General features: G+C 43.7%; 1 protein-coding gene across 3 annotated transcripts in view; it reads left to right on the plus strand.

Moving 5' to 3' along the window:
- Nucleotides 1-24,750, plus strand: part of LOC311234941 (ras and Rab interactor 2-like) — a 155,640-nt gene that overhangs the window by 99,202 nt on the left and 31,688 nt on the right. For all 3 annotated transcript variants that reach the window (XM_084322221.1, XM_084322220.1, XM_084322222.1), the window contains 2 exons: nt 16,841-16,913; nt 17,367-17,458. In XM_084322221.1, the coding sequence (XP_084178347.1) occupies nt 16,841-16,913; nt 17,367-17,458 (165 nt within the window). The remainder of the gene's footprint in view (nt 1-16,840; nt 16,914-17,366; nt 17,459-24,750) is intronic.

Genomic DNA, 24,750 nt, shown 5'->3' on the forward strand with positions numbered 1-24,750 from the left:
TTGGAATACAGGAACCAGGTCCGTACGAGACCCCCTATCCAGCGACGACAGGATTATCCCACGTTGGTCTGCAGCTCTCTGGAGTAGGAACTCCAGAGAATATCGTCTCCATCCGCCATCTTGCTCCCCCCGTGCTGTTCACTCCGTCTCCTTCCATTCAGAGCTCCAACGGTCTAGTACCAGTAGTTTAGGAACTATACTTACCTCGGACATTGTTGCATTGACGTTATATTAGTAACAGGAGATCTGTGATATATAATATGTATGTTTGACTTTAACATTAAAGTGATTATTCAACTTTGTATCACTGTCCCCTCGCAGTTAATAGAGTGTCCGCCATTTTGTGTACATTTAATATCTGGCTAATTAATATTTAGTAGTTATCGAACCTATCCTTTAAATACAGTCAGGGTCGTGTAGCCCCTTAGCTACAGTAGGTGTCTATACAGTAGCTGACGTTACCCAGATGGGTTAGGCTTTGCCCACTGGTGTAGGGTCTAGTCATCTAGTCCTCTATTCTATTCCCGGCAGAACAGGGACTTTCCCGGAGCTTAGCTCAACACATTCCTCTCCTGTCAATGGAGGTGGTTACCTGTAGGGCACTGGGCAGGACTTTCTCAATGTTTACGTAGCGATAATACCATATTCCTACTAGGGATGTACCGATACTGATACCTGGGCTTTGAGTATACCATTACAGAGTATCAGAGTATCTGATCCATTACTTTTAATGAACAGTAATTGAATGAACAAATTATTGAGCTATAATAGATTTGTCAGAAATGCATCAAATCAAGTCATGTTCCTTTGCCTTCTGGCCTGTTGCACGTGTTTCTTGGCATTGGCCAGATACTGATATTCTAGTTCTAGAATGTGCTTAGTAACCCATATTCTGATTACATATCATCAGTGCTATCTAGACCAGTGTTTCTCAACTGGTGGGTCTCGACCCAAAAGTGGGTCGCGTGCCATTTTGAGTGGGTCGCGGATGTGTGTGAGAAAAGAAAAGTGAAAGAAAATAATTTGTTTTACTGAGGTAAGCCTCCCCCAGTTCTGGTGCAGTAATGCGATGACTGAGTATCCATCCCTTGCCACTCATGCAATCAAAATCCTCCTACCATTCAGCACTACTGTAACTGAGGGGTACAATTCCCTGACTGTATTAAAGAGTATGATATATTAAACCACTACTAGTTATGTACTTTAATTACTGGCCATACAGTACATGAATATATATGGTGAACACCCACACAAGAATACGGCATTGACACATAAAGTACTATTTAGAGGGTATTTATTATTATTAAGCAACGTTAGGTTACAGATTGAGAATTATGCTCGCGCTTGTATGGCGAAGAACACACGTAAAGTAAGTCAAGAGCGTAAGTCAATGAGAATAGTATGAATACTAGGATGGGTCTAAACTGACGCCACCTGTGGTATAGCAATTACATAGGGCACACTAGTACCAGCTGGAGACACTGGGGGGTTCCCTCCGGGTGTAAGGCCGGCCGGGGTAGAGGAATGTTCGGGTACAAAGTCTGGGTCAACGAGGAATAACGAGGTTCCAGATACAGGAGCCAGTGCATGTACTCCCTTGATCAGTAGACAAAGCAACAGCTATAATCCAGTATGCTCGACAGCATGGAAGACAGCTAGCCAGCCTCTTCCTAGAGGCGGGCTCGAGTGATGATCCTCACGGGGGGTAGATCCCAAACGACAGTGGGGTCGACGGTTCTCTGCTCCAGCAGTCACGGTCCCAAAGCAATATAATCCAACCAGAAATGGTTCTGCAGTCGCCGGTGTAGGTTCTCCGGTGTACATATCCAACGGTTCTCGTCTAGGACTCCTCGGGTGGGGGCACGAGTTTAGGCCGCCCAGCCTGGATAAGTGCACTAGCTATATACACGACGAACCGGTGGTAATGCTGGTCACTGAAGAACTGTAGCCGCACGATACACTATAAATGATAGACTATTACTTCACATTAGAATAAGTCGAACTCAACGTTACTGCGTTAAACTCTGACACTTTAGCAATCTATTCGCACGCGGTTCTCAAGGCTCTATTTAGAGGCAAAGTTGCTCACTTCACTGCACGTTGTCTCGTGGTGAAGGCTTTACTAGTAATGAACGAAATTGCTGCTGTTTCCACCTGCGCCGTATTTATACGTAAGGTGAATTATCTAGTGCCAACCTCAGTTATGTCTCGTATTACTGCGCAGACTCTGGACATGTTGAGACATGCCCGGAGTTGCCTTTGAACTTGCCGTTGGGGGCTTGGCCGTTGGCGCCTAGGGGTCGCTGTCCAATAGGAGAGCGATTATTACTCTGGTTTGTACCCAGGTAAAGGGATATTCCGTGTATATATACAAATAATATACAAGGGATATCAAACGATATACAAATATTATACAAGGGATCTCAAGCAATAAATATATATATTCGGTTTAATCTGACCCTTTGTAACAACTACCTATCTTTGTGAAAGTGGCTTCTCAGCTCTGGTCCAGCTGAAGACAAAGCAGAGGAACAGATTGGACATTTAGCACGACCTAAGAGTTGCTTTGTCTACCATCACCCCAGACTTTGAGACTCTTGTCAGGAGCAAACAACATCCCCAGTTATCCCATTAGTTCCCTGGGATGTTAAGCTAAGAAGTCTGCTAAGAAGCATATATTATTTATTATTATTAGAATTATATTTCATTGGGTTTTTAGCCCTAGTTGCACTTTTGTTGCACCCCCAGTTATCACATTAGTCCCCCCAAACGTAGGTATGTTATGTTAAGCTAAGAAATCTGCTAAGAAGCATATATTATTTATTATTATTTTATTTCATTTAATTTGTATTGCACTTTTCGTTCACTAGGATCCCAAAGTGCTACAGGGTTAAAACAGTTAAAAAAATTAAATACTTATTAATAATAATAGAATAAAATACAGAATACATTTTCTTTTTAAATAGAACGAAGTTAAAAACATAGTATAAACAGAAAATTAAAGACGACAGCATAAAATAAAAAGCTAGTAATCAAAGGCCTTTTGGAATAGATAGGTTTTCAGGCTTTAAAAGAGGCCAGGCTCTGTGGTGCCCTCAGCTGGATGGGGAGGCTGTTCTCTGAAATGGAAGCAGTGATGCAGCTCTCCATCACCGTGTGTTGATGGAATGAGAGGAACTACAGGAGTCAGCGTACTGAGAAAGACTTGATGCGTGAGACAGAATTGACTTGATAAGTGTAACACGTTACAACTGAAGGCTAGCGCTGTGACCAGGCTAATACGTATAGTATGGATCGCAGCTTGATGGGGGAGTTTCTCCAAATCAGATTAAACTGTTTGCTGAAAGTGTTTTGTTCTGTTGAAAAACGGCTGAGACGTTGTTGTTTTGCGTGACTCAGTCTTGCATGAGAAATTAATCCTGACGTGTGAATTAGCCTGTTTCAACCTGTGTGTGTGTGTGTGTGTGTGTGTGTGTGTGTGTGTGTGTGTGTGTGTGTGTGTGTGTGTGTGTGTGTGTGTGTGTGTGTGTGTGTGTGTGTGTGTGTGTGTGTGTGTGTGTGTGTGTGTGTGTGTGTGTGTGTGTGTGTGTGTGTGTGTGTGTGTGTGTGTGTGTGTGTGTGTGTGTGTGTGTGTGTACAGTGGAGCTTTGAACTGGAACAAACGTCCCTTAACTATTAACACTTTCTGTGCCACGGGTCCGGTGCCTCGGAACCCCGTTGCGTGCCACCACCCACTTCAATGATAGAGCTCTCATATTTGCGAACGCATAAACTATATCTTAAATTATGGCTATGTGTATAATATGGCCGTCGCTTATCAATGACTTGTTTGCAGTCAACATTGTCGAAACGGTTTGTTTTTTAATCGGTTCATTTCCGTTTTATACCATTTTGAAAAACGCTTGTTTTATGAAAGTTCCAGAAAATTTCAGAAGATTCTGTGATAATCGCCCTTTACGGGAATATACTGGAATACACAAAACGTTGTAATTTTTCGGCCTATTTATGAATCGTTTTCAAATAAATGCTAGATTATCGATAGTATATGTGTACTTATGCACGCTATAGAAGCGGCTGAAAAATCGATTATCCATTTCCTGATCAGCACACACACACACACACGCACACACACACACACACACACACACATAGGGCCCACGTTGATATATATGTGAAAAAAGCTCTGATTATCCCAAGACTGGTCAAATAGATTCATTACCTCAGATCAGATGTTCTCCAAAAAGATTATTCCAATTCCTGATCGCCATTCCAAATATCGATCGTGTTTATTGATCCAACGCTGGGTACTGTAAACACACATTCTCCGCTGTTCTGCGGCTCGGCAATGACAAGTAAAATGTGGAAGCAGGATATATTTTTTCTCCATGCTTTTCATTCAATCCAATCGAAAGGGGTGCAGTACCATCCGGACAGACGATAGGGGGCGGTATTTTTCCAATGGAACTCAGACAGAGTCCCAGTGGTAACGTGAGGCTAGATTGATGCAATATGAATGGAAATCTCTAATAAAAATAAAAAACTATCAAAAACGAGATCTCTCCGCTCGTCACCAACGCAGGAGATGCTGGGTTCGAGCCCAGCTCTCGGCGTTGCTACCATCTTGGCTGGTCATTCATACTAATACAATTGGCAGTATTAGGGGGTGGGAAGCTGGTGGGTGGGAATCTGGCGTTGTGGACAGCAACGCCTACAGGTCAGGTCTCGGTGCTTGCTCAGCGGGGGCAGGACTTGGTGGAGATCTCTCGTCTCGTTGCCACTGAATGGTTGGCATGAATTAACGAGAAATCTCGTCGTTGGCACTCAAAGTGTTAAGAACATCAGCAGTCGCTATATTTCTAGGAAAAATGTTGCAGTATAGCATATCGTATTTCTTCTCGGGGAGCTACAGTATATAAATTGTATTCATGCAATGCAAATTATTTAGTTATTAAAACCCTTTGGTTGCCGAAAACGGAGATCTACGTTTCTGTGGCCCAGCGCTTGAGTGCCGGAGAAACGTAGATCTACGTTTCTGTTTCGGTTTTCCTTTTATTCGCTATTGCCATTCATAATTCATCAGGGCAGCCTGTGCAGGCTGTTCTGAGTGTGTCTGGGATCGCAGACGGCAAATACCGCCGCCTAACGCCTCGCGGCCGCTATTGCACTCCATTTGTAACAATGTAGTTTGTTTTCTGGGCTGAGCCGTGCGGGCGGGGCGAAAATTCTCCGGCAAGACAAGCGCTTACAACGATGCATCAACTAGCCTGCCCCCTTGCCTCCTTCATATGCAATGCCGGATAACGTGGGACGGAGTACCGCGACCAGTACTTGGAATGGCGATCAGATAATTTTTTTTGCATTACATCAGAGACAAGGTAAGGACACTATATCCAATCTTGCGTTGATCTGATATTTTTTTCTCCCATGATCGAAGCTGTCTGTGTGGACTGTGTGTGTGCTTGTTTACCGTTGGTGGCGGGGGGGGGGGCGCCCGCTCCAAGCCCCATTTCATGCGTGCACGAGGAGACATAATACCAATAATCTAGCGTTGATTTCAGGGGAGCTCCAGTAGCTCACCGCGTACCTCGAGCGCTATTTCGGCGCCGGGGACAACCGTGCTCGTCACGGATCTGGGGTTAGCGAGTTCGATTCCCGGACTGCAGCCGTATCTTTCTCAGAGTGTCTTCCCCCCATCTTTACCCATTCAAACCTGTTTCTGTCGGTCATTCTTGACCAGAGAAAATGCGATAAACGCAAAAAAGAGCCAGCGGAATGGCCAAAGTTTTTTTTTTAAATCTAGCGTTGATTTCAGGATGATTAGATAATCAGGCGGAAAATGGCAACGTGATAAGTGGATTTGACTAAAGGGCTGTTTTGACGGAGTTCCCTGGAATTACAGAGGAACACTCTACCACTATACTCGTATTCACCACGGTATAAAACGGAAATGTATAGATGAAAAAATTATCTGTTTTTTGCACGTTGACCGGAAGAAACCCACTGACAATCGACGGCGTTGTTAGATCCATAGCTATAATATAAAATATAGTTTTTAGCACTGCCAATATGCCATTCTTTCCATTGAATAGAACGATGGCACTGAACAGTGCCCCCTGCTGCCTGGCAATCAAAGTGTTAAGATGATTTCCACATTGTACCTATGTCTGTTCTTTGTAGGGATTGGTACCGTTCACATATAGACTGATACGGTACCGGTACCTGTGAATCGATACCGGTACGGTACCCAATGGTACCTTTTTTCTGTACTTTAGTCTCTAAAAATATAATTTCAGTTGTAAAAAAAAATCCAAACTTAATATTTAATAAATAAATAATGTATTATTATTACTTTATTATTATTTACATCTTACTGATGTAAATCAAATCAAATCAAATTAATTTTTTAAGGCCCGACAACACACGTTAATGTCCCCATGGGCCGGACACGTCTTCTTTAAACAAGTCAAGAAGCAACATAACAATAAGTCAAGAACAAAACAAGAACACCTTAAGGTCCAAGACATTTTAAATAAATGCAAATAAATGAATGAATGCAAACACTCCCAGACATACCCCACGCGAAGGTAAGGAAAAACTCACTAAAACCTAACAATAGGGGAAAATGCACCACAGGCAGTGTGGAGGAGAGAAACCTTAGAAGGGCCATTCAAGGGGGGATCTCCCTTCTTAGATGTCGGTGATAGTAGTGTTGCAGACTGACAGTTGGTAAGCATGCACTCATGTGTGTAGTGAAACACAGATGAGTGCATGCAATAGCAACTGAACATTTTGAAAAATTTAAGATAGAGCTGATAGCGATAGCAACTGAACATTTTGAAAGATTAAAGATAGAGCTGATAGCGATTCTATTTGAGGCACAGAGGCGGCGATTCTATTTGAGGCACAGAGGCGGCGCAAAGAGGGTCGCGTCCTCCCCGTCTTAATCACGGGACGTTCAACACTCCGGTCATTGCTCTGAGACAGCCGGAGACAGGGAGATGAGTGGCGGCGCAGAGAGCGTCGCAACCTCCCCGACATCATCGCGGGACGTCCAGCACTCCGGTCACCACTACGAGACCGCCGGAGACAGGGAGACAGGAGGGCATGCAGAGAGGGTCGCATCCTCCCGGTCTTCATCACAGGACGTCCGACACTCCGGTCAACACTCTGGGACAGCAACTCACAGGGAGACGGGACAGGCGTTAGACAGCTCGCATGATTGTAGTGGGCGGACATAGCAATAGATACAAGTGGTAAGCATATGTGAATAGAATAGATATATGAAGTAAGTAGGGCTGCAACTAACGATTATTTTGGTAGATCTCAAACCTACCGAAGTCGGCCCATGTCACCCCACTTCTTAGGGACCTGCACTGGCTCCCCATTGCTGCACGAATCCGCTTCAAGGCCCTCGACCTAGCATACCGTGCGGCAAAGGGAACCGCTCCCGCCTACCTCCGGTCAATGGTCTCTAACTACACACCCTCAAGACCCCTACGCTCTGCATCTTCTGGCCGCCTCAGACCTACTCCTATCCAAGCTCCGGGAGGGTCATCAAAGAGAAGTCGCCTATTCTCAGTCCTTGCCCCACAATGGTGGAATGAACTACCCACCCCAGTTAGGACAGCCGAATCACGTCCAATCTTTCGCCGTCGACTAAAGACGCACTTCTTCAACCATTATCTGAATTAAAAAAAAAAAAAAAAAAAAAAAAATCTAACCCTAACTAACCGTACTGTCATGCACTTGTCCTAATAAACTAACCTACACTGTAGCACTCAACACTTTGATGAACATTGTTGCTCAGCTGATAGAGTTGTGCCCTTCCTGATGGCTTGTCGTACAGAACTTGTAAGTCGCTTTGGATAAAAGCGTCAGCTAAATGACTAAATGTAAATGTAAATGTAAATGTAGTCGACTAATCTGTTGATAATTTTTTCGATTAGTCGACTAATCTAACGATTATTTCTGTCACACCCTCCATCTCTGCTTCCTGTGGGCGCGGCTCCTTTTCCGGGCTCTTAGCAGACTTCTTAGCTTAACATAACAGACCGACAGTAAGTTTGGGGGAACTAATGGGATAACTGGGGTTGCAACAAAAGTGCAACTAGGGCTAAAAACACAATGAAATAAAATAATAATAATAATAATAATAATAATAATAATAATAATAATAATAATAATAATAATAATAATAATAATAATAATAATAATAATAATAATAATAATAATAATAATAATAAATAATATATCCTTCTTAGCAGACTTCTTAGATTAACATCCCAGGGAACTAATGGGATAACTGGGGATGTTGTTTGCTCCTGACAAGAGTCTCAAAGTCTGGGGTGATGGTAGACAAAGCAACTGAGGTCATGCTCAATGTCCAATCTGTTCCTCTGCTTTGTCTATAGCTGAAGCCACTTTCACAAAGATAGGTAGTGCAAAAAAGAAAAAAGAAATTTTGGACACATCGACGCAAAAATTATTTATTATGATCGACGTCATCGATTATGCTGACTAATCGTTTCAGCCGTAGAAGTAAGCATATTATGTGAATAGAATAGCCCAGCAATGAAACCACGTTGGCAGACCACAAACCATGTTGACAGACCACGGACAGAAGACGGTAAGGAGCTGAGCCATGGCCTCGGTGGTGCATGTAGAGCAGTCACTGCAATCTTGGCCGACCCCGAGACATCCAAAGCACTTTGAACTGCAATCCCCTGTATGAAAGGTGCTATACAAATAAAGTTATTATTATTTATTTAGAACAACATATATATATTAGGGCTGTCAGTTTATCGCGTTAATTAGATTAATTAATTACACAGCTAATTATCGCGTTATGAAAATGAACTCAAAATTTATTTAATCTTTTTTTTTTTTATATAATTTTTTTTAATCATTCATTCCATAAGAACGTAGAATACACATTTACAGACTTTTTTTAATATGGTCTATTTGCATATTCTTGGTATCTGATTCTAGGGACATCTATGGATCTCAGGGAATGTATTCCCAGTGTCAGAAATATTGTGTCTGTTACTAGGCTTGAGTAAATTGTAATGAACCAAATGAGAATATCAATAAAACATTTGTTATCTTTGACTGTGAATAACACCATGCTAAAATTGACCAGACCTGAAAAATCTAAGCAAATTAATAAATGGAAGATGATTAAACAGAAGGTTTTGTAGTACTGAATTCTGCCATCCGGACACATGCAATTTGAAATATGATTATACAATATAGAATATCAGGCATAAAATGGTTATGCGATTAAAATGCGATTAATTTGATTAATTAATTACAAATCCTGTAATTAATTAGATAAATGTTTGTAATCACCTGACAGCACTAATATTAATATACTATCAATACTACTATTGAATATACATACACTATACATTTCATATATACTAATCAAACCTGCATGTCATGTCCCCTTTAACAGTGGGCGAAAGAGGGAGAACTACAATGACTACATTTACCAGAATGCCTGGCAATGTTTACTTCCTCCTCCGCATCTCACACAAGCCATTCGAACCGCGTCGTCTCAAACACGACGCAAACCCATGCAACGGGACGAGACATATTTTGGTTCTCATTCAATCGGAGCACACACACCAAAGTTCCGCCACATGAATCTCACGTGACAAACCGGCAAAGCCACAGACAGAGGCACTAGCTCAGCGTGCACCATTGGCAAAGTACGCTAGCCTAGCCACAAGCTAGCGGCAAACATTCAGGCACAACATTCATTAATTTAGCCACCATTCCCCAACACAGTGCACATGCAAATGTTATCCGCAGGCTGCATTGGCAGCCAGCAGCCAACGTAAGACATTACATTGTGTTTATATGTGACATAGCCATGTTAATAAAGTTTCAATCAATTAATCAAGTCCACTCACCAACGGGCGATATGATTCTGTCAGAGCTATAGTGAGAATGACATCAGCCACCATTTAAAAGGCGGCTGCGCCAACTGCGCATGCTCACAAGCACAAACACCTGTTAAATTATTTAGACCCCTTTACATGGATCTGATCCTTACATTAAATAAACCAAAAGTCTTGACAAAGTCTTAACCCATAGCTGCTCCCGGTGAGCACCTTGCATAGTCACCTCCGTCGTGAATGTGTGAGTGAATGGGTAAAAATTTGAGGAACAACATTGTAAAGCGCTTTGGATAATAAAAGTTATAATTTACCATTTTGCACTCTGGTTAGATGCCAACTTATTTTCATTGTACTGTACTATGACAATACATTGGAATCTAATGTAATTATAGTACTATTGTTCTAAGTTATGAAATAAGAAGAAGCTGCCATAATGGAGAAGAGAAACCGAGACTGGTAGTGGGTATAGAGATGTACCCATAAACATTCGAAATGGACCCATATTTACTTCCTGCTGCAGCGTTTGCTAATATCAATATCAAAGTTGGGTCCAAGCTGTTCCCTAGCAACACAACTGGAGTGACACCTCTGCAGAGGGAGACTCCTGCAGTGCGTCACATAATAGTCGCGGCGTTGAGGGCACAGGTTCAATTCACACCAAAGAAGTTAGGACGGGTGTGATGTGAGTCATAATGTTAACATAATGATAATTATAATAATTACCAAATAGGACAAAAAAAATCTTATTTCTTTAGTTGATCTGAACTATATTCATTCTTAGCTATAGATAAAATGTTATGTAGAATAATCTACATTATGTCCAGAGCTTTTAGAAAGGTGCATAATAAAAAAAAAAAATTGCAGTATCTGTTTGATACTGACCATATCCTGTATCCATGCTGGTTGAAAATGAAAATAGAATTATAAAAGAAGATATATATAAGGGCGGCTGGGTGGCGCAGCGGACATTGCGCTCGTCACAAACGCAAGAGACACCGGGTTCGAATCCGGCTGTCTGCGTTGCCTCCGGCTTGGGCCGGCCGTCGCACTAACTCAATTGGCAGAGTTAGCGGGTGGGAAGTCGAAGGGTGGTAGTCTAGTCGTTGTGAACAGCGACTCCTACAGGTCGGTTGGGGCGCCTGCACAGCAAAGTCAGGAAAATGGCGGGGGCAGTGTGAGCCTCCTACACGTTACACCTCGCCAAAATGAGAGTCCGCGCTGGCAGGTGAAAATATGTGACAGGCTGCCTCCACATGTATCGGAGGGGACATGTGATGCAAGGCTTCTATCCTCCCTACAACCGGCCAGTGGGGGGCATATGCGAGCAACGATCAGGACAGGGGAGGGAGAATTGGCACGAGAGGTAAATTGGGATGGGGAGAAAAATCACAGAAAAAGGAGGAGAAAAAGTAGATTAAAAAAAAATTATATATATAAAAATATAAAAAATCAACAAATGTATCAAACAAATACAAACTAATCGAAAAGTTCCAATTCACATGCAGGTTTGACACAAGAAGTTTTGTTACTCTGCCACGAGGGTGCGGTTATCGGCCCATGCCAATTATTTTCAATGTGTCAGATATCTGCAGATTAACCGGTCGCGTGTATCGCTTCCGCAACGGAATTCGGTTTTCGGGTCCTCTGATTGGCCGCGACCCCCACGTGACCCGCCCCCCTATCCACCGCTCTGCCGCTGCCGCGCGCGGCAGAGCGAGCGGCCGCGGACTCGCTCGCTTCCTCAATTTATACGCATGGAAGTATTGACTGAATGAATGAATGAATGAAAACTTTATTTAACAGATTGCAGAATGGGTACAGTACGGCTCAATACACACAATTGTTAAGGGGATGCAGACCTGAGAAAGATGTTTGTCTTGTTTACATCAGGGTCCCCCATTTTCAATTCATATAGAACGACTACGCCGTAACAAATCATTAAAAAAATATACCGTTAACTGGAATATGTTGTGCCTTTACACATATGTTGGATTATGTAATTGGTTTGTCATGACAAACAAATAAAATATCGCCGGCTGTCTCTGGCTTGCTCCAGCGGACACCGCGAGCGGCATCGCTGAGCTCTGGCTCTGACTACATGCAGTCACTGAGTGTTGTGTTTTGTAGCCAGCGGGTAAATCGTGATTTTTTTTATTTGTTTGTCATGACAAACCAATTACATAATTCAACATATGTGTAAAGGCACAACATATTCCAGTTAACGGTATATTTTTTTAATGATTTGTTACGGCGTAGTCGTTCTATATGAATTGAAAATGGGGGACCCTGATGTAAACAAGACAAACGTCTTTCTCAGGTCTGCATCCCCTTAACAATTGTGTGTATTGAGCCGTACTGTATTGTACCCATTCTGCAATCTGTTAAATAAAGTTTTCATTCATTCATTCATTCATTCATTCAGTCAATACTTCCATGCGTATAAATTGAGGAAGCGAGCGAGTCCGCGGCCGCTCGCTCTGCCGCACGTGGCAGCGGCAGAGCGGTGGATAGGGGGGCGGGTCACGTGGGGGTCGCGGCCAATCAGAGGAACCCGGAAACCGAAATCCTTTGCGGAAGCGATACACGCTAACCGGTCTGTCACTACACTGAATGTAGCACTTGAGGAAATCCAGGACTCGCATGTTGCCCAGATGATCTGACACATACAGTAGATATATATAACTAGATGGTGCGAGGCGGAGTTTCCAGCGTAGTTCACTGGCGGCCATCTTGTCACAGTCAACTATTCAAGTACGTTCTATGGTAGCTGTGATCTGCACAAACAAAAATACTCTTAACTCACTGAAATCTTGACGGATTTACAAACGGTTTGGTTTATTACAAACGTTATTAACGTGGCTATGATTCAGGATGCTCGGACATGTTGAAATTATTTTCATATGAAAGTCCATTATAAGTATGCAGTATGATAACTACATCTCTGACGTTTATAACAAACCAAACCGTTTGAAAATTGGTTGAACATTTTGCAAGCTATGGTTATTTCAATAGTACATGCACCATAGACATTCATGTTGTGAGTGGGCGTGCTGCCTGTGGCAAGATGGCCGCCATGTGGCAACGTCGGTCTCCATTGGCCAGCAGCGCGGGTGAGTCATCTAGCCTATGTCTATGATGTGACACACGCTCTGCTCCACTCACACTAACAAACAACAAGCCCAAGTAATGGAGCTCAGACTGGATTGAGCTGGAGACGGCTCTCAACTTGCTGGCCTGCCGCCAGCCAGACCATAGGTTGGATTTAACCCACTTTCCTCACTTCCCCTCCAAAATGTAAACACGTATTCTTCTTGTGCTCTCTCTCGCGCGCTCTCTCTCTCTCTCCATTTAAACCCCTCTTTTTTCATTGCCATCCTCTCGATTCAGATGTAAATTCACTTTCCCTCTCTTTTCCTCTCTTTCTCGATTCATATGTAAATGTTCCCCCTCTCTGTATCTCTCTCTCACACACACACACACACTCTCGCTCTCTCTCTCCCCCTCTCTATCTCTTTCTTTCCCCCCCTCTCTCTCTCTCTCTCTCTCGCTCTCTCTCTCTCTCTTTCCCCCCCCTCTCTCTCTCTCCCCCCCTCTTGCTCTCTCTCCCCTCTCTCTCTATCTCTCTCCCCCCCTCTCGCTCTCTCTCTCTCTCTCTCTCTCTCTCTCTCCCCTCTCTCTCTCTCTATCTCTCTATCTCAGATGTGTGTATGGTCCCTCTTAGTGGTGCAGCTCAGAGAGACCAGATGTGTGGATGGTCCCTCTTAGTGGTGCCGCTCTGGACCAGATGTGTGGTCTCTCTTACTCTGAGAGATATTTCTCTGCGTGAGCACAACACTCAAGATTCCTAGAAAAAGCCCTCTTTTGCAAAACCACAACAGAATAGTTTTGAGTCAACATGAGAAAGCGATTACGTAGGCGGCTGGGTGGCGCAGCGGACATTGCGCTCGTCACCAACGCAAGAGACACCGGTATCGAATACGGCTGTCAGCGTTGCCCCCGGCTTGGGCCGGCCGTCATACTGACTCAATTGGCAGAGTCAGCGGGAGGAGAGTCGATGGGTGGTAGTCTGGTCGTTGTAAACAGCGACTCCTACAGGTCGGTCAGGGCGCCTGCACAGCAGAGACAGGAAAATGGCGGGGGCAGTGTGAGCCTCCTACACGTTACTCCTCGCCAATGAGAGTCCGCGCTGGCAGGTGAAAAGATGTGACTGGCTGCCTCCACATGTATCGGAGGGGACATGCGATGGGCTTCTATCCTCCCTATGACCGGCCAGTGAGGGGCACATGCGAGCAACGATCAGGACAGGGGAGGGAGAATTGGCACGAGAGGTAAAATTGGGATGGGAGAAAAAGCACAGAAAAATTAGGAGAAAAAGTAGATTAAAAAAAAACGAGGAAGCGATTATGTCCCTCTGCACCGTTTGTTTGAGTTGGTCTGCTTGTTCGTGCTGGAAATAAAAAGCCTTGTTTATAACTCTGGTTTCTTTACGTCTGTGATTTATTGGATTAAAGATGTTTATGTGATCCTGAGGCTGTAAAAGCTGCTTTTAACACAGCTGAGTTTTTTTTAAACACCGGTTGGAAGACAGACCTGTATTTTGACTTGTGATCTAAGAAGATTCTGAAAGGCATATTTACCTACAAAGTCCAAACTCTTTGGGAACCATATGAGAATAGGGTCAAATAAATCACAAATTGTCCCTCTTAAAGGGGAAGTTCACCCAGGAATGCAGAGGTAGAAGATTCTTGAAGCAGAATATCACCCAAAATACAAAAACAAAATGCCTGTGTTTCTTCTTCTCCAGGGGCTCCCCCCTGCTTCCAGGTACTGCTGCTGTCCAGGTCTGGAGTTTTCAGCCATAGAGATGTCTGCCAAAAGATTTACATTAGAAAAGGTCAACAGCAACATATCTTTCCAGAATGACAGTTTCATTTGGAACTATCTGAATGGAGAGACATCCTTCTGAGAAAGAGAAACATTTTGGGTGAAGCTCAGCTTCTCTAGTGAATACAGCCTCTGCCTGAAGGTGCATTTGTTGTTTTGAATGTGCGTCCACACTTTAGTGTATCTCTGCTGTGTCCTCTTTAACTCAGTCAGTAATATTAACTCAGATGATAATGTAAGTCACGGGGCGGCTGGAGGTCTAAGCACTCTCCTACCACCGCAGAGATTCTGGGATCGAATCCAGCGGTCAGCGGTACTTCCAGCTTGTTTCAGTCGTCCCTACAAGCACTTATTGTCTGTGTTCAGGGGTGGGAAGCCGGTGGGGTTCTGGTCAAACAGTGACTCCTACTGGCCTGTTCAGCAGGGAGGGGATCTGGGGGAAATAGTGTGAACCTCTGCACGCGTTACGTTCTCCCAGTGAAACTCCTCGCTGTCGGGTGGAAAGAAGCGACTGGCGACTCCACATCTATCGGAGGAGGCATGCGATAGTCTACACCCTCCCCAGACCGACAGTAGGGCAGCATGTGGTAGTCTACACCCTCCCCAGACTGACAGTAGGGCAGCATGTGGTAGTCTACACTAGTGCACTGCAACCTTGCCCAGGCCCGACGGGGCCCGGCCCGGCGGGTTCGGGCTGGGTAGGGCTTTTTTTTTAATGAATAATTCGGGCTCGGCCGGGCCCGGGCACCGCCGTTTTTAATTTTTTTTATTTTTTTTATTGCGTTTTTTTTCTTCATATAACTAGGGTTATAGGATAACCTTCGTTTTAAGATTCGCTTTCTCTTTTGCGCCAGAGAAACATTTGGATGTAATTACTGCAGCGCGCAGGGAGAACTCAGGGGACAAGTTCAACTCGATTGGTTGTGTTGGAATATAGCCAGTTGGCGAACGTTTTAATTTGTTCTTGGGATGTATGTAGCCGGTTTTGTTAGCGGTGTTCAACGCGTTGCTGACGTGGTGAGTGATGTTTACTATTTGCTGGGTCGCGACTCGCTACCTGTTTTGTTGTGATTTTCATTACGTTGCTCTGCTCGAAATCTGATTTCTGTTTTCTGTTTGTTTGTTTGACTGAGTAGGCTATTGTGTGTCGTGTGTGTGTGTGTGTGTGTGTGTCAAAGAAGATTCTATAGCTTTCAATACGTTTTACGAGGCTGATGTGTGAGTCAGTCTATATAAGCGAGCACTGGGAGAGACGGCATTGCGAAACAGGCTATGTAAATGCTTCTTAGTTTTGTTTATTTATTACGTTCATATAAAACCGTGTTTCGAATATTTAAAACAAATACAAAAAAAATTATATTTTAATAATAATAATAATAATAATTTTTTTCTGGTTTTCACGCGGGCTAGGGCTTAAAATATTATTTACAGTCAGGCTTATTTTCGGGCAGGGCCTGAAGTTCACGGGCTCGGGCAGGGCTCGGGCTTTATTTCAAGGCCCTTGCAGACCACTAGTCTACACCATCCCCAGACCGACAGTAGGGCAGCATGTGGTAGTCTACACCCTCCCCAGACCGACAGTAGGGCAGCATGTGGTAGTCTACACCATCCCCAGACCGACAGTAGGGCAGCATGTGGTAGTCTACACCCTCCCCAGACTGACAGTAGGGCAGCATGTGGTAGTCTACACCATCCCCAGACTGACAGTAGGGCAGCATGTGGTAGTCTACACCCTCCCCAGACTGACAGTAGGGTAGCATGTGGTAGTCTACACCCTCGCCAGACCGACAGTAGGGCAGCATGTGGTAGTCTACACCATCCCCAGACCGACAGGGCAGCATGTGGTTGTCTACACCCTAACAGTAGGGCAGCATGTGGTAGTCTACACCCTCCCCAGACAGACAGTAGGGCAGCATGTGGTAGTCTACACCCTAGCCAGACCGACAGCAATGCGCGCAACGACCAGGAAGGGAATTGGCATAACGACTAAATTGGGGGATGAGAGAAAATGATAGAATGGAGGTAAGTCATGTTGTTGTTCTCTCTTCTCCCAGCGTTCTCTCTGGAGGGTTCAGGCCTGAGCTTCGCAGACCTGTTCCGCCTAGTGGCTTTCTGCTGCATCAGCAGGTGAGTCACGCGCATGCATGCCGGCACATTACTATTATCATTACTATTATGCTGCCCACACTCTGCCAACTCCACACGCCCTTCACCAAACTCTGCTCCAATATAGTGACTCACACAGTCCTACGAATAGACTTTCAGTCCCTCCCTCTCACTCACTCCCTTTTCCTTTGCTGGTGTCTCTTTTTCACACTCCAACCCCTTTCTCCCTCTATCTCTCTCCCTCTATCTCTCTCCCTCTATCACTCTCCATCTCTCTATCTCTCTCCCTCTCTCTATCACTCTCTCCCTCTCTCTCTCTCTCTCTCCCTCTCTCTATCTCTCTCCCTCTCTCTATCACTCTCTTCTCTCCCTCTCTCCCTATCTCTATCCCTCTCTCTCTCCCTTTCCTACTCTCTCCCTCTCTCTATCTCTCTCCCTCTCTCTATCTCTCTCTCCCTCTCTATCTCTCTCCAGAGATGTGTTGCCGTTCATTCTGAAGCTTCCTCTCATCATCTCATCAGCCAAGACAGCAGCAGATCTTCAGGAGGTTGCTAAGTTTGGAGCAGGTAGGTTTCTCTCAGATCTTGAGGAGGTCGCTATGTTTGGAGCAGGTAGGTTTCTCTCATTTTAATAAAAATCATTGCACTTCTGTGGATGGACTATGGATAGATTGAGTCTCAATAGTTCCCAGGAAGTATTTATATGTAACAGATATCTTAACCAAGGCCTTAAAGACCAGTTAATCCTGAGACACATTAAATACTAAATAATACGATCAGATTCTCTTTCAGTGGAGAATCCCTTTTCAGGGAAATATTTACATTTACATTTACATTTACATTTAGTCATTTAGCTGACGCTTTTATCCAAAGCGACTTACAAGTTCTGTACGACAAGCCATCAGGAAGAGCACAACTCTATCAGCTGAGTAACAATGTTCATCAAAGTGTTGAGTGCTACAGTGTAGGTTAGTTTATTAGGACAAGTGCATGACAGTATGGTTAGTTAGGGTTAGATTTTTTTTTTTTTTTAATTCAGATAATGGTTGAAGAAGTGAGTCTTTAGTCGACGGCGAAAGATTGGACGTGTTTCGGCTGTCCTAACTGGGGTGGGTAGTTCATTCCACCATTGTGGGGCAAGGACTGAGAATAGGCGACTTCTCTTTGATGACCCTCCCGGAGCTTGGATAGGAGTAGGTCTGAGGCGGCCAGAAGATGCAGAGCGTAGGGGTCTTGAGGGTGTGTAGTTAGAGACCATTGACCGGAGGTAGGCGGGAGCAGTTCCCTTTGCCGCACGGTATGCTAGGTCAAGGGCCTTGAAGCGGATTCGTGCAGCAATGGGGAGCCAGTGCAGGTCCCTAAGAAGTGGGGTGACATGGGCCGACTTCGGTAGGTTTGAGATCAGGCGGGCCGCTGCGTTCTGAATGAGTTGAAGAGGCTTAGTGGCAGTGGCCGGGAGGCCAGCGAGCAGTGCGTTGCAGTAGTCGAGGCGGGAGATGACTGTTGATTGGACGAGGAGTTGGGTGGCTTCTTTTGTCAGGAAGGGGCGTATCCTTCTGACGTTGCTCAGGAGGAATCGGCAGGTTCTGGTTGTCGCTGCGATGTGAGCAGAGAAGTTCAACTGGTCGTCGAGGACAACACCAAGGTTCTTGGCGGTCGGGGACGCGGTCACAGCTGCATTCTCGACTGTGATGGAAAGGTCGGTCAGGGGGGAGGATTTGGCCGGCAGGTGGAGCAATTCTGTTTTGCTTAGGTTCAGTTTGAGGTGGTTGGTCGTCATCCAGGCGGAGATGTCGGACAGACAGGCCGAGATCCGCTCAGAGACGTGGATATCTGAGGGAGGGAAGGAGAGGAAGAGTTGAGTATCGTCGGCATAACAGTGGTAGGAGAAGCCATGAGACGTGATAATGTTACCCAGTGATTTAGTGTAGAGGGAGAAGAGAAGGGGTCCTAAAACCGAGCCCTGGGGGACACCCGTTTAGAGGCCAAGAAATGAGCAGCAACGTGGTGTCAGTGTTGCACCACAAGCTGCAAGCTGCCCCTCAGGAAACATCTTCTTCAGAAAACATCTTCTTTAGAAAACATCTTCTTTAGAAAACATCTTCTTCAGGAAACATCTCCTTCAGAAAATGTCTCCTTCAGAAAACATCTTCTTCAGAAAACATCTTCGTTAGAAAACATCTTCAGGAAACATCTCCTTCAGAAAATGTCTCCTTCAGAAAACATCTTCAGGAAACATCTCCTTCAGAAAACATTTTCTTTAGGAAACATCTTCAGGAAACATCTACTTCAGAAAACATCTTCTTTAGGAAACTTCTTCAGAAAACATCTTTAGGAAACATCTTCAGAAAAACATCTCCTTCAGAAAACATCTCCTTCAGAAAACATCTTCAGAAAATATCTTCTTCAGGAAACATCTCCTTCAGGAAACATCTTCAGAAAACATCTTCTTTAGGAAACTTCTTCAGAAAACATCTTCTTTAGGAAACATCTTCAGAAAAACATCTCCTTCAGAAAGCATCTCCTTCAGAAAACATCTCCTTCAGAAAACATCTCCTTCAGAAAACATCTTCTTTAGGAAGCATCTTCAGAAAACATCTTCAGAAAACATCTTCTTTAGGAAACATCTTCTTCAGAAAACATCTTCTTTAGGAAACATCTTCAGGAAACATCTTCTTCAGGAAACATCTCCTTCAGAAAACATCTTCTTCGGGAAACATCTCCTTCAGAAAACATCTTTAGGAAACATCTTCAGAAAACATCTTCAGAAAACATCTCCTTCAGAAAACATCTTCTTTAGGAAACATCTTCAGAAAACATCTTCAGAAAACATCTCCTTCAGAAAACATCTTCTTCGGGAAACATATCCTTCAGAAAACATCTTCTTCAGAAAACATCTCCTTCAGAAAACATCTTCTTTAGGAAACATCTTCAGGAAACATCTACTTCAGAAAACATCTTCTTTAGGAAACTTCTTCAGAAAACATCTTTAGGAAACATCTTCAGAAAAACATCTCCTTCAGAAAACATCTCCTTCAGAAAACATCTTTAGGAAACATCTTCAGGAAACATCTTCTTCAAGAAACATCTCCTTCAGAAAACATCTTCTTCGGGAAACATCTCCTTCAGAAAACATCTTCTTTAGGAAACATCTTCAGAAAACATCTTCAGAAAACATCTCCTTCAGAAAACATCTTCTTTAGGAAACATCTTCAGAAAACATCTTCAGAAAACATCTCCTTCAGAAAACATCTTCTTCGGGAAACATCTCCTTCAGAAAACATCTTCAGAAAACATCTCCTTCAGAAAACATCTTCTTTAGGAAACATCTTCAGGAAACATCTACTTCAGAAAACGTCTTCTTTAGGAAACTTCTTCAGAAAACATCTTCTTTAGGAAACATCTTCTTCAGAAAAACATCTCCTTCAGAAAACATCTTCAGGAAACATCTTCTTTAGGAAACATCTTCAGAAAACATCTTCAGAAAACATCTTCTTTAGGAAACATCTTCTTCAGGAAACATCTCCCTCAGAAAACATCTCCTTCATAAAACATCTTCTTTAGGAAACATCTTCAGAAAACATCTTCAGGAAACATCTCCTTCAGAAAACATCTTCTTTAGGAAACATCTTCAGAAAACATCTCCTTCAGAAAACATCTTCTTTAGGAAACATCTTCAGGAAACATCTACTTCAGAAAACATCTTCTTTAGGAAACTTCTTCAGAAAACATCTTCTTTAGGAAACATCTTTAGGAAACATCTTCAGGAAACATCTTCAGGAAACATCTTCTTCAGGAAACATCTCCTTCAGAAAACATCTTCTTCGGGAAACATCTCCTTCAGAAAACATCCTCTTTAGGAAACATCTTCAGAAAACATCTTCAGAAAACATCTTCTTTAGGAAACATCTTCAGAAAACATCTTCAGAAAACATCTCCTTCAGAAAACATCTTCTTCGGGAAACATCTCCTTCAGAAAACATCTTCTTCAGAAAACATCTCCTTCAGAAAACATCTTCTTTAGGAAACATCTTCAGGAAACATCTACTTCAGAAAACATCTTCGTTAGGAAACTTCTTCAGAAAACATCTTCTTTAGGAAACATCTTCTTCAGAAAAACATCTCCTTCAGAAAACATCTCCTTCAGAAAACATCTCCTTCAGAAAACATCTTCTTCAGGAAACATCTCCCTCAGAAAACATCTCCTTCATAAAACATCTTCTTTAGGAAACATCTTCAGAAAACATCTTCGGGAAACATCTCCTTCAGAAAACATCTTCTTTAGGAAACATCTTCAGAAAACATCTTCTTCGGGAAACATTTTCTTCAGGAAACATCTCCTTCAGAAAACATCTTCTTTAGGAAACCTGATTTCCTCTCTTCACACTCCCCCCCCCCCCCCCCCCCCTAGAAAGAATAGCTGGCATGCCACGGCTTCCATGATTCACTCCAAGGGACAAAGCTTCTCCCAGGCCCACATCACTGCTGCTCGGCTGGGCATGGATTCAGGAGAGATCAGAACCCCTCCCCCCCAACCAGGCTTTACTGGGATCTTAAAGCTGTGACTCAACTGTGTACTATGGCTTCGCTCACTGTGTCAATGTCCCTCTATCTGGAAGTCACTTCAATAGGCCTTCCTTCCTTTCAGCTCATCCACACATGCATCGCTCTCTCTCTCTCTCTCTCTCTCTCTCTCTCTCTCTCTCTCTCTCTCTCTCTCTCTCTCTCTCTCTCTCTCTCTCTCACACACACACTCACTCCCTTGCTCACTCACTCATCACTCACGCACACATACAACAAGGCCTGCTTCCTGTGCCTGTGTGGAAGGTGACAAGGCCATTGGTCGGCTCAGAGACAATGCTGGGTGTTGTGTGGTTGTGGACGAGCGTCACTGCAGGGTCTGAAGAGGCCCCTGACGTACATGTGGACAACATGCAGGGTGTGCTGTCTGCGTCACTGAGTTTACCTGGGAGAGATCAAAAGGACTCTGACATGGTAATAACACTGTCAGACACCTGACGTATTCCTGATCAAGACAGCAGACCTTCTGTAACAGGTGAAGTCGTCAGAAGGCCCACGATTGTTTTCGGTGTGCCCTGAAAGAATGGTCAGCAAGCTGGTTGATTGATTGACAGCACAAAGACAACAACAACAATGCATATACCAGTAGACACATACACAGGTGCTTCAAAGGAGCTTCTATCCCCAGGCCATCAGGATGCTCAATGACTTTATGCAACACCCATGCCCATCCCTTCTACACTCACTTTAAACAAACACTCACCTTTAACATTCACTTTAACACTACACCATATAAAATAATAATAATAATAATAATAATAATAATAATAATAATAATAATAATAATAATAATAATAATAATAATAATAATAATAATAATAAATATTATATATTTATTACTAAAGGATTTGCAGTACATCTCTACCTCATTTTTGCATTTAGTTGCATTTTGTACTTTATTTCTCTATATTTTGTATAGTATTTGGTCTTTATTCTTTAAACTTTCTACTGTATGAAGCACAGTCTCAGGAGGCTCATACAGAACCAAGCATTTCACTGTAATGTACCTTATGTGACAAATAAAACAAAACTTGAACTTGAGCCGTTTCATTTGGCAGCTGGTCTGGTGGTGCCAAAAGCTGTGCTAAACCCATATTGTACGCTGGGTATCTTTGAAATTCATATCTGATATATTTTTGACCCAGCCCCCGATCACCGCTTGGTACTTTCTTTTTAGCCTGGTCGCGGCACAGCTGAGAGTGACTGCGGTCACTAGAGCCCCAGGCTTGCACACCGCAGTCACGTAAGGGGCTATTCAGAGTGCTGGTTAGTTCAGAGAGCTGGTTAGTTCAGAGTGCTGGTTAGTTCAGAGTGCTGGTTAGTTCAGAGTGCTGGTTAGTTCAGAGAGCTGGTTAGTTCAGAGTGCTGGTTAGTTCAGAGTGCTGGTTAGTTCAGAGTGCTCGTTAGTTCAGAGTGCTGGTTAGTTCAGAGTGCTGGTTAGTTCAGAGTGCTGGTTAGTTCAGAGTGCTGGTTAGTTCAGAGTGCTGGTTAGTTCAGAGTGCTGGTTAGTTCAGAGAGCTGGTTAGTTCAGAGAGCTGGTTAGTTCAGAGTGCTGGTTAGTTCAGAGAGCTGGTTAGTTCAGAGAGAGCTAATCAATAATGCGTTCATCACCACTGACTACTGTACATGCTGGATGAGTCTCCTCATTTAGACTCTATTTGTTCTCTAATTACAAACTTGCATGTTTGATGACAGGAAGCTGGTGTTTAATCTTGTCAGCTGAGAAGGCCATGCAGAGATGCAGTAGAATACCACTGTATGAATTCATACTTCAGTCAATAATGTCGAGGGTTAGTGGAGTTCTGTTTGGGTAACGTTACTGGCATGCGATGATGATGCAGCACAGGACTGTGGGTTAACATTATTTCAGGATGTGTAAATATAGGACGTATACAATTCTATTATCATTGAAAATTTTTTTAGAGGCTCAGCCTTTTCCAGTTTAAACATTCCATTTTAAAACGAAGTGTAAATATTGGTGAGGAAATGTAGCTGAAGAGCTGTTTCATCATTCTGTTTGGTTCAGACATGTACAGTATGTATGTATTGTTCACTGTGGAGAGCCTCACAGGGATTTGAAAAATGACAGAGACGGAAGCACATGTCCTGTACCTGATGTTTCTCAAGGAAAGTCCAGGAAATTGAAGTGTGTGTGTGTGTGTGTGTGTGTGTGTGTGTGTGTGTGTGTGTGTGTGTGTGTGTGTGTGTGTGTGTGTGTGTGTGTGTGTGTGTGTGTGTGTGTGTGTGTGTGTGTGTGTGTGTGTGTGTGTGTGTGTGTGTGTGTGTGTGTGTGTGTGTGTGTGTGTGTGTGTGTGTGTGTGTGTGTGTGTGCGCGTGTGTGTGTGTGTGGCATCAGTTCAGGTATCTTATCTTTCAAAGTTTCTACACATGGCCCTCAACTCACCACAGATTTCCAGAGTTGTTAGATCAGCCGCAGCAGCATCAGAGTGGGGCATTCCAGTTGAACCCACACCCTTCTCTGTAGCTACCTGAGCATGTCTGAATGACGCAACATTTTAATCCTAGACGGGTTTCTGTCAAAGGTGTGTACGTGTGTGTGTTCTTGGGTATATTTTTAACTTCATGTAATGTTTTTTCTGAGTGCCTGGGATCCCGTCTTGTTCCAATTGTCTTGCGACAGTGGCTCGGGAGGTAGAGCTGTCGTCTAATCCGGAGGTTCCCCGTTCAATTCCCACTCCTCCTGGGCAGCGTGTTGAAATGTCCTTGAGCAAGACACTTAAGCCCTAACTGCTCCCAATGAGCAGGTTGGCACCTTGCATGGTTACCTCCGCTGTGAATGTGTGAGTGAATGGGTCAAATGTGAGGAACAAATTGTAAAACGCTTTGGATAAAACCTGCTATATAAATAGACATATTCGCTGTCTATAAACATACCGTGTTCGAGCCAATCAGCAATACCAACTGAGTCACGTGACTAAGTTGCCCACTACCTGCGCTAAAAGTACAACAGGGCGCTATGGAGAAACCATGGCACTCCCCTGACTAAAAGTTGTTTCAAACAAAAATGGCTGGATGTTACCTTTTACATATCTAGCTTTGACATGGATTGATTGTTTAGATAGCATGGCTAACAAATATATTGTAGTCTGCCCCGTTGTTCTGACCAGGATTACGTTCCTTTCTGGCCCTGTGACGCACGCGCACACAGAGTCTGACGGATACAGCGAACATGTCTATGCACCATTTACCATTTTCCCAAAGACCCATCACACCTGATGACTTGGCGTTGTTCGTCAAATAGAATCAAACTCTAGTGT

Source organism: Notolepis coatsorum (assembly GCF_963971535.1).
Source record: "Notolepis coatsorum genome assembly, chromosome: 9".
In the NCBI taxonomy this organism is placed as follows: domain Eukaryota; kingdom Metazoa; phylum Chordata; class Actinopteri; order Aulopiformes; family Paralepididae; genus Notolepis; species Notolepis coatsorum.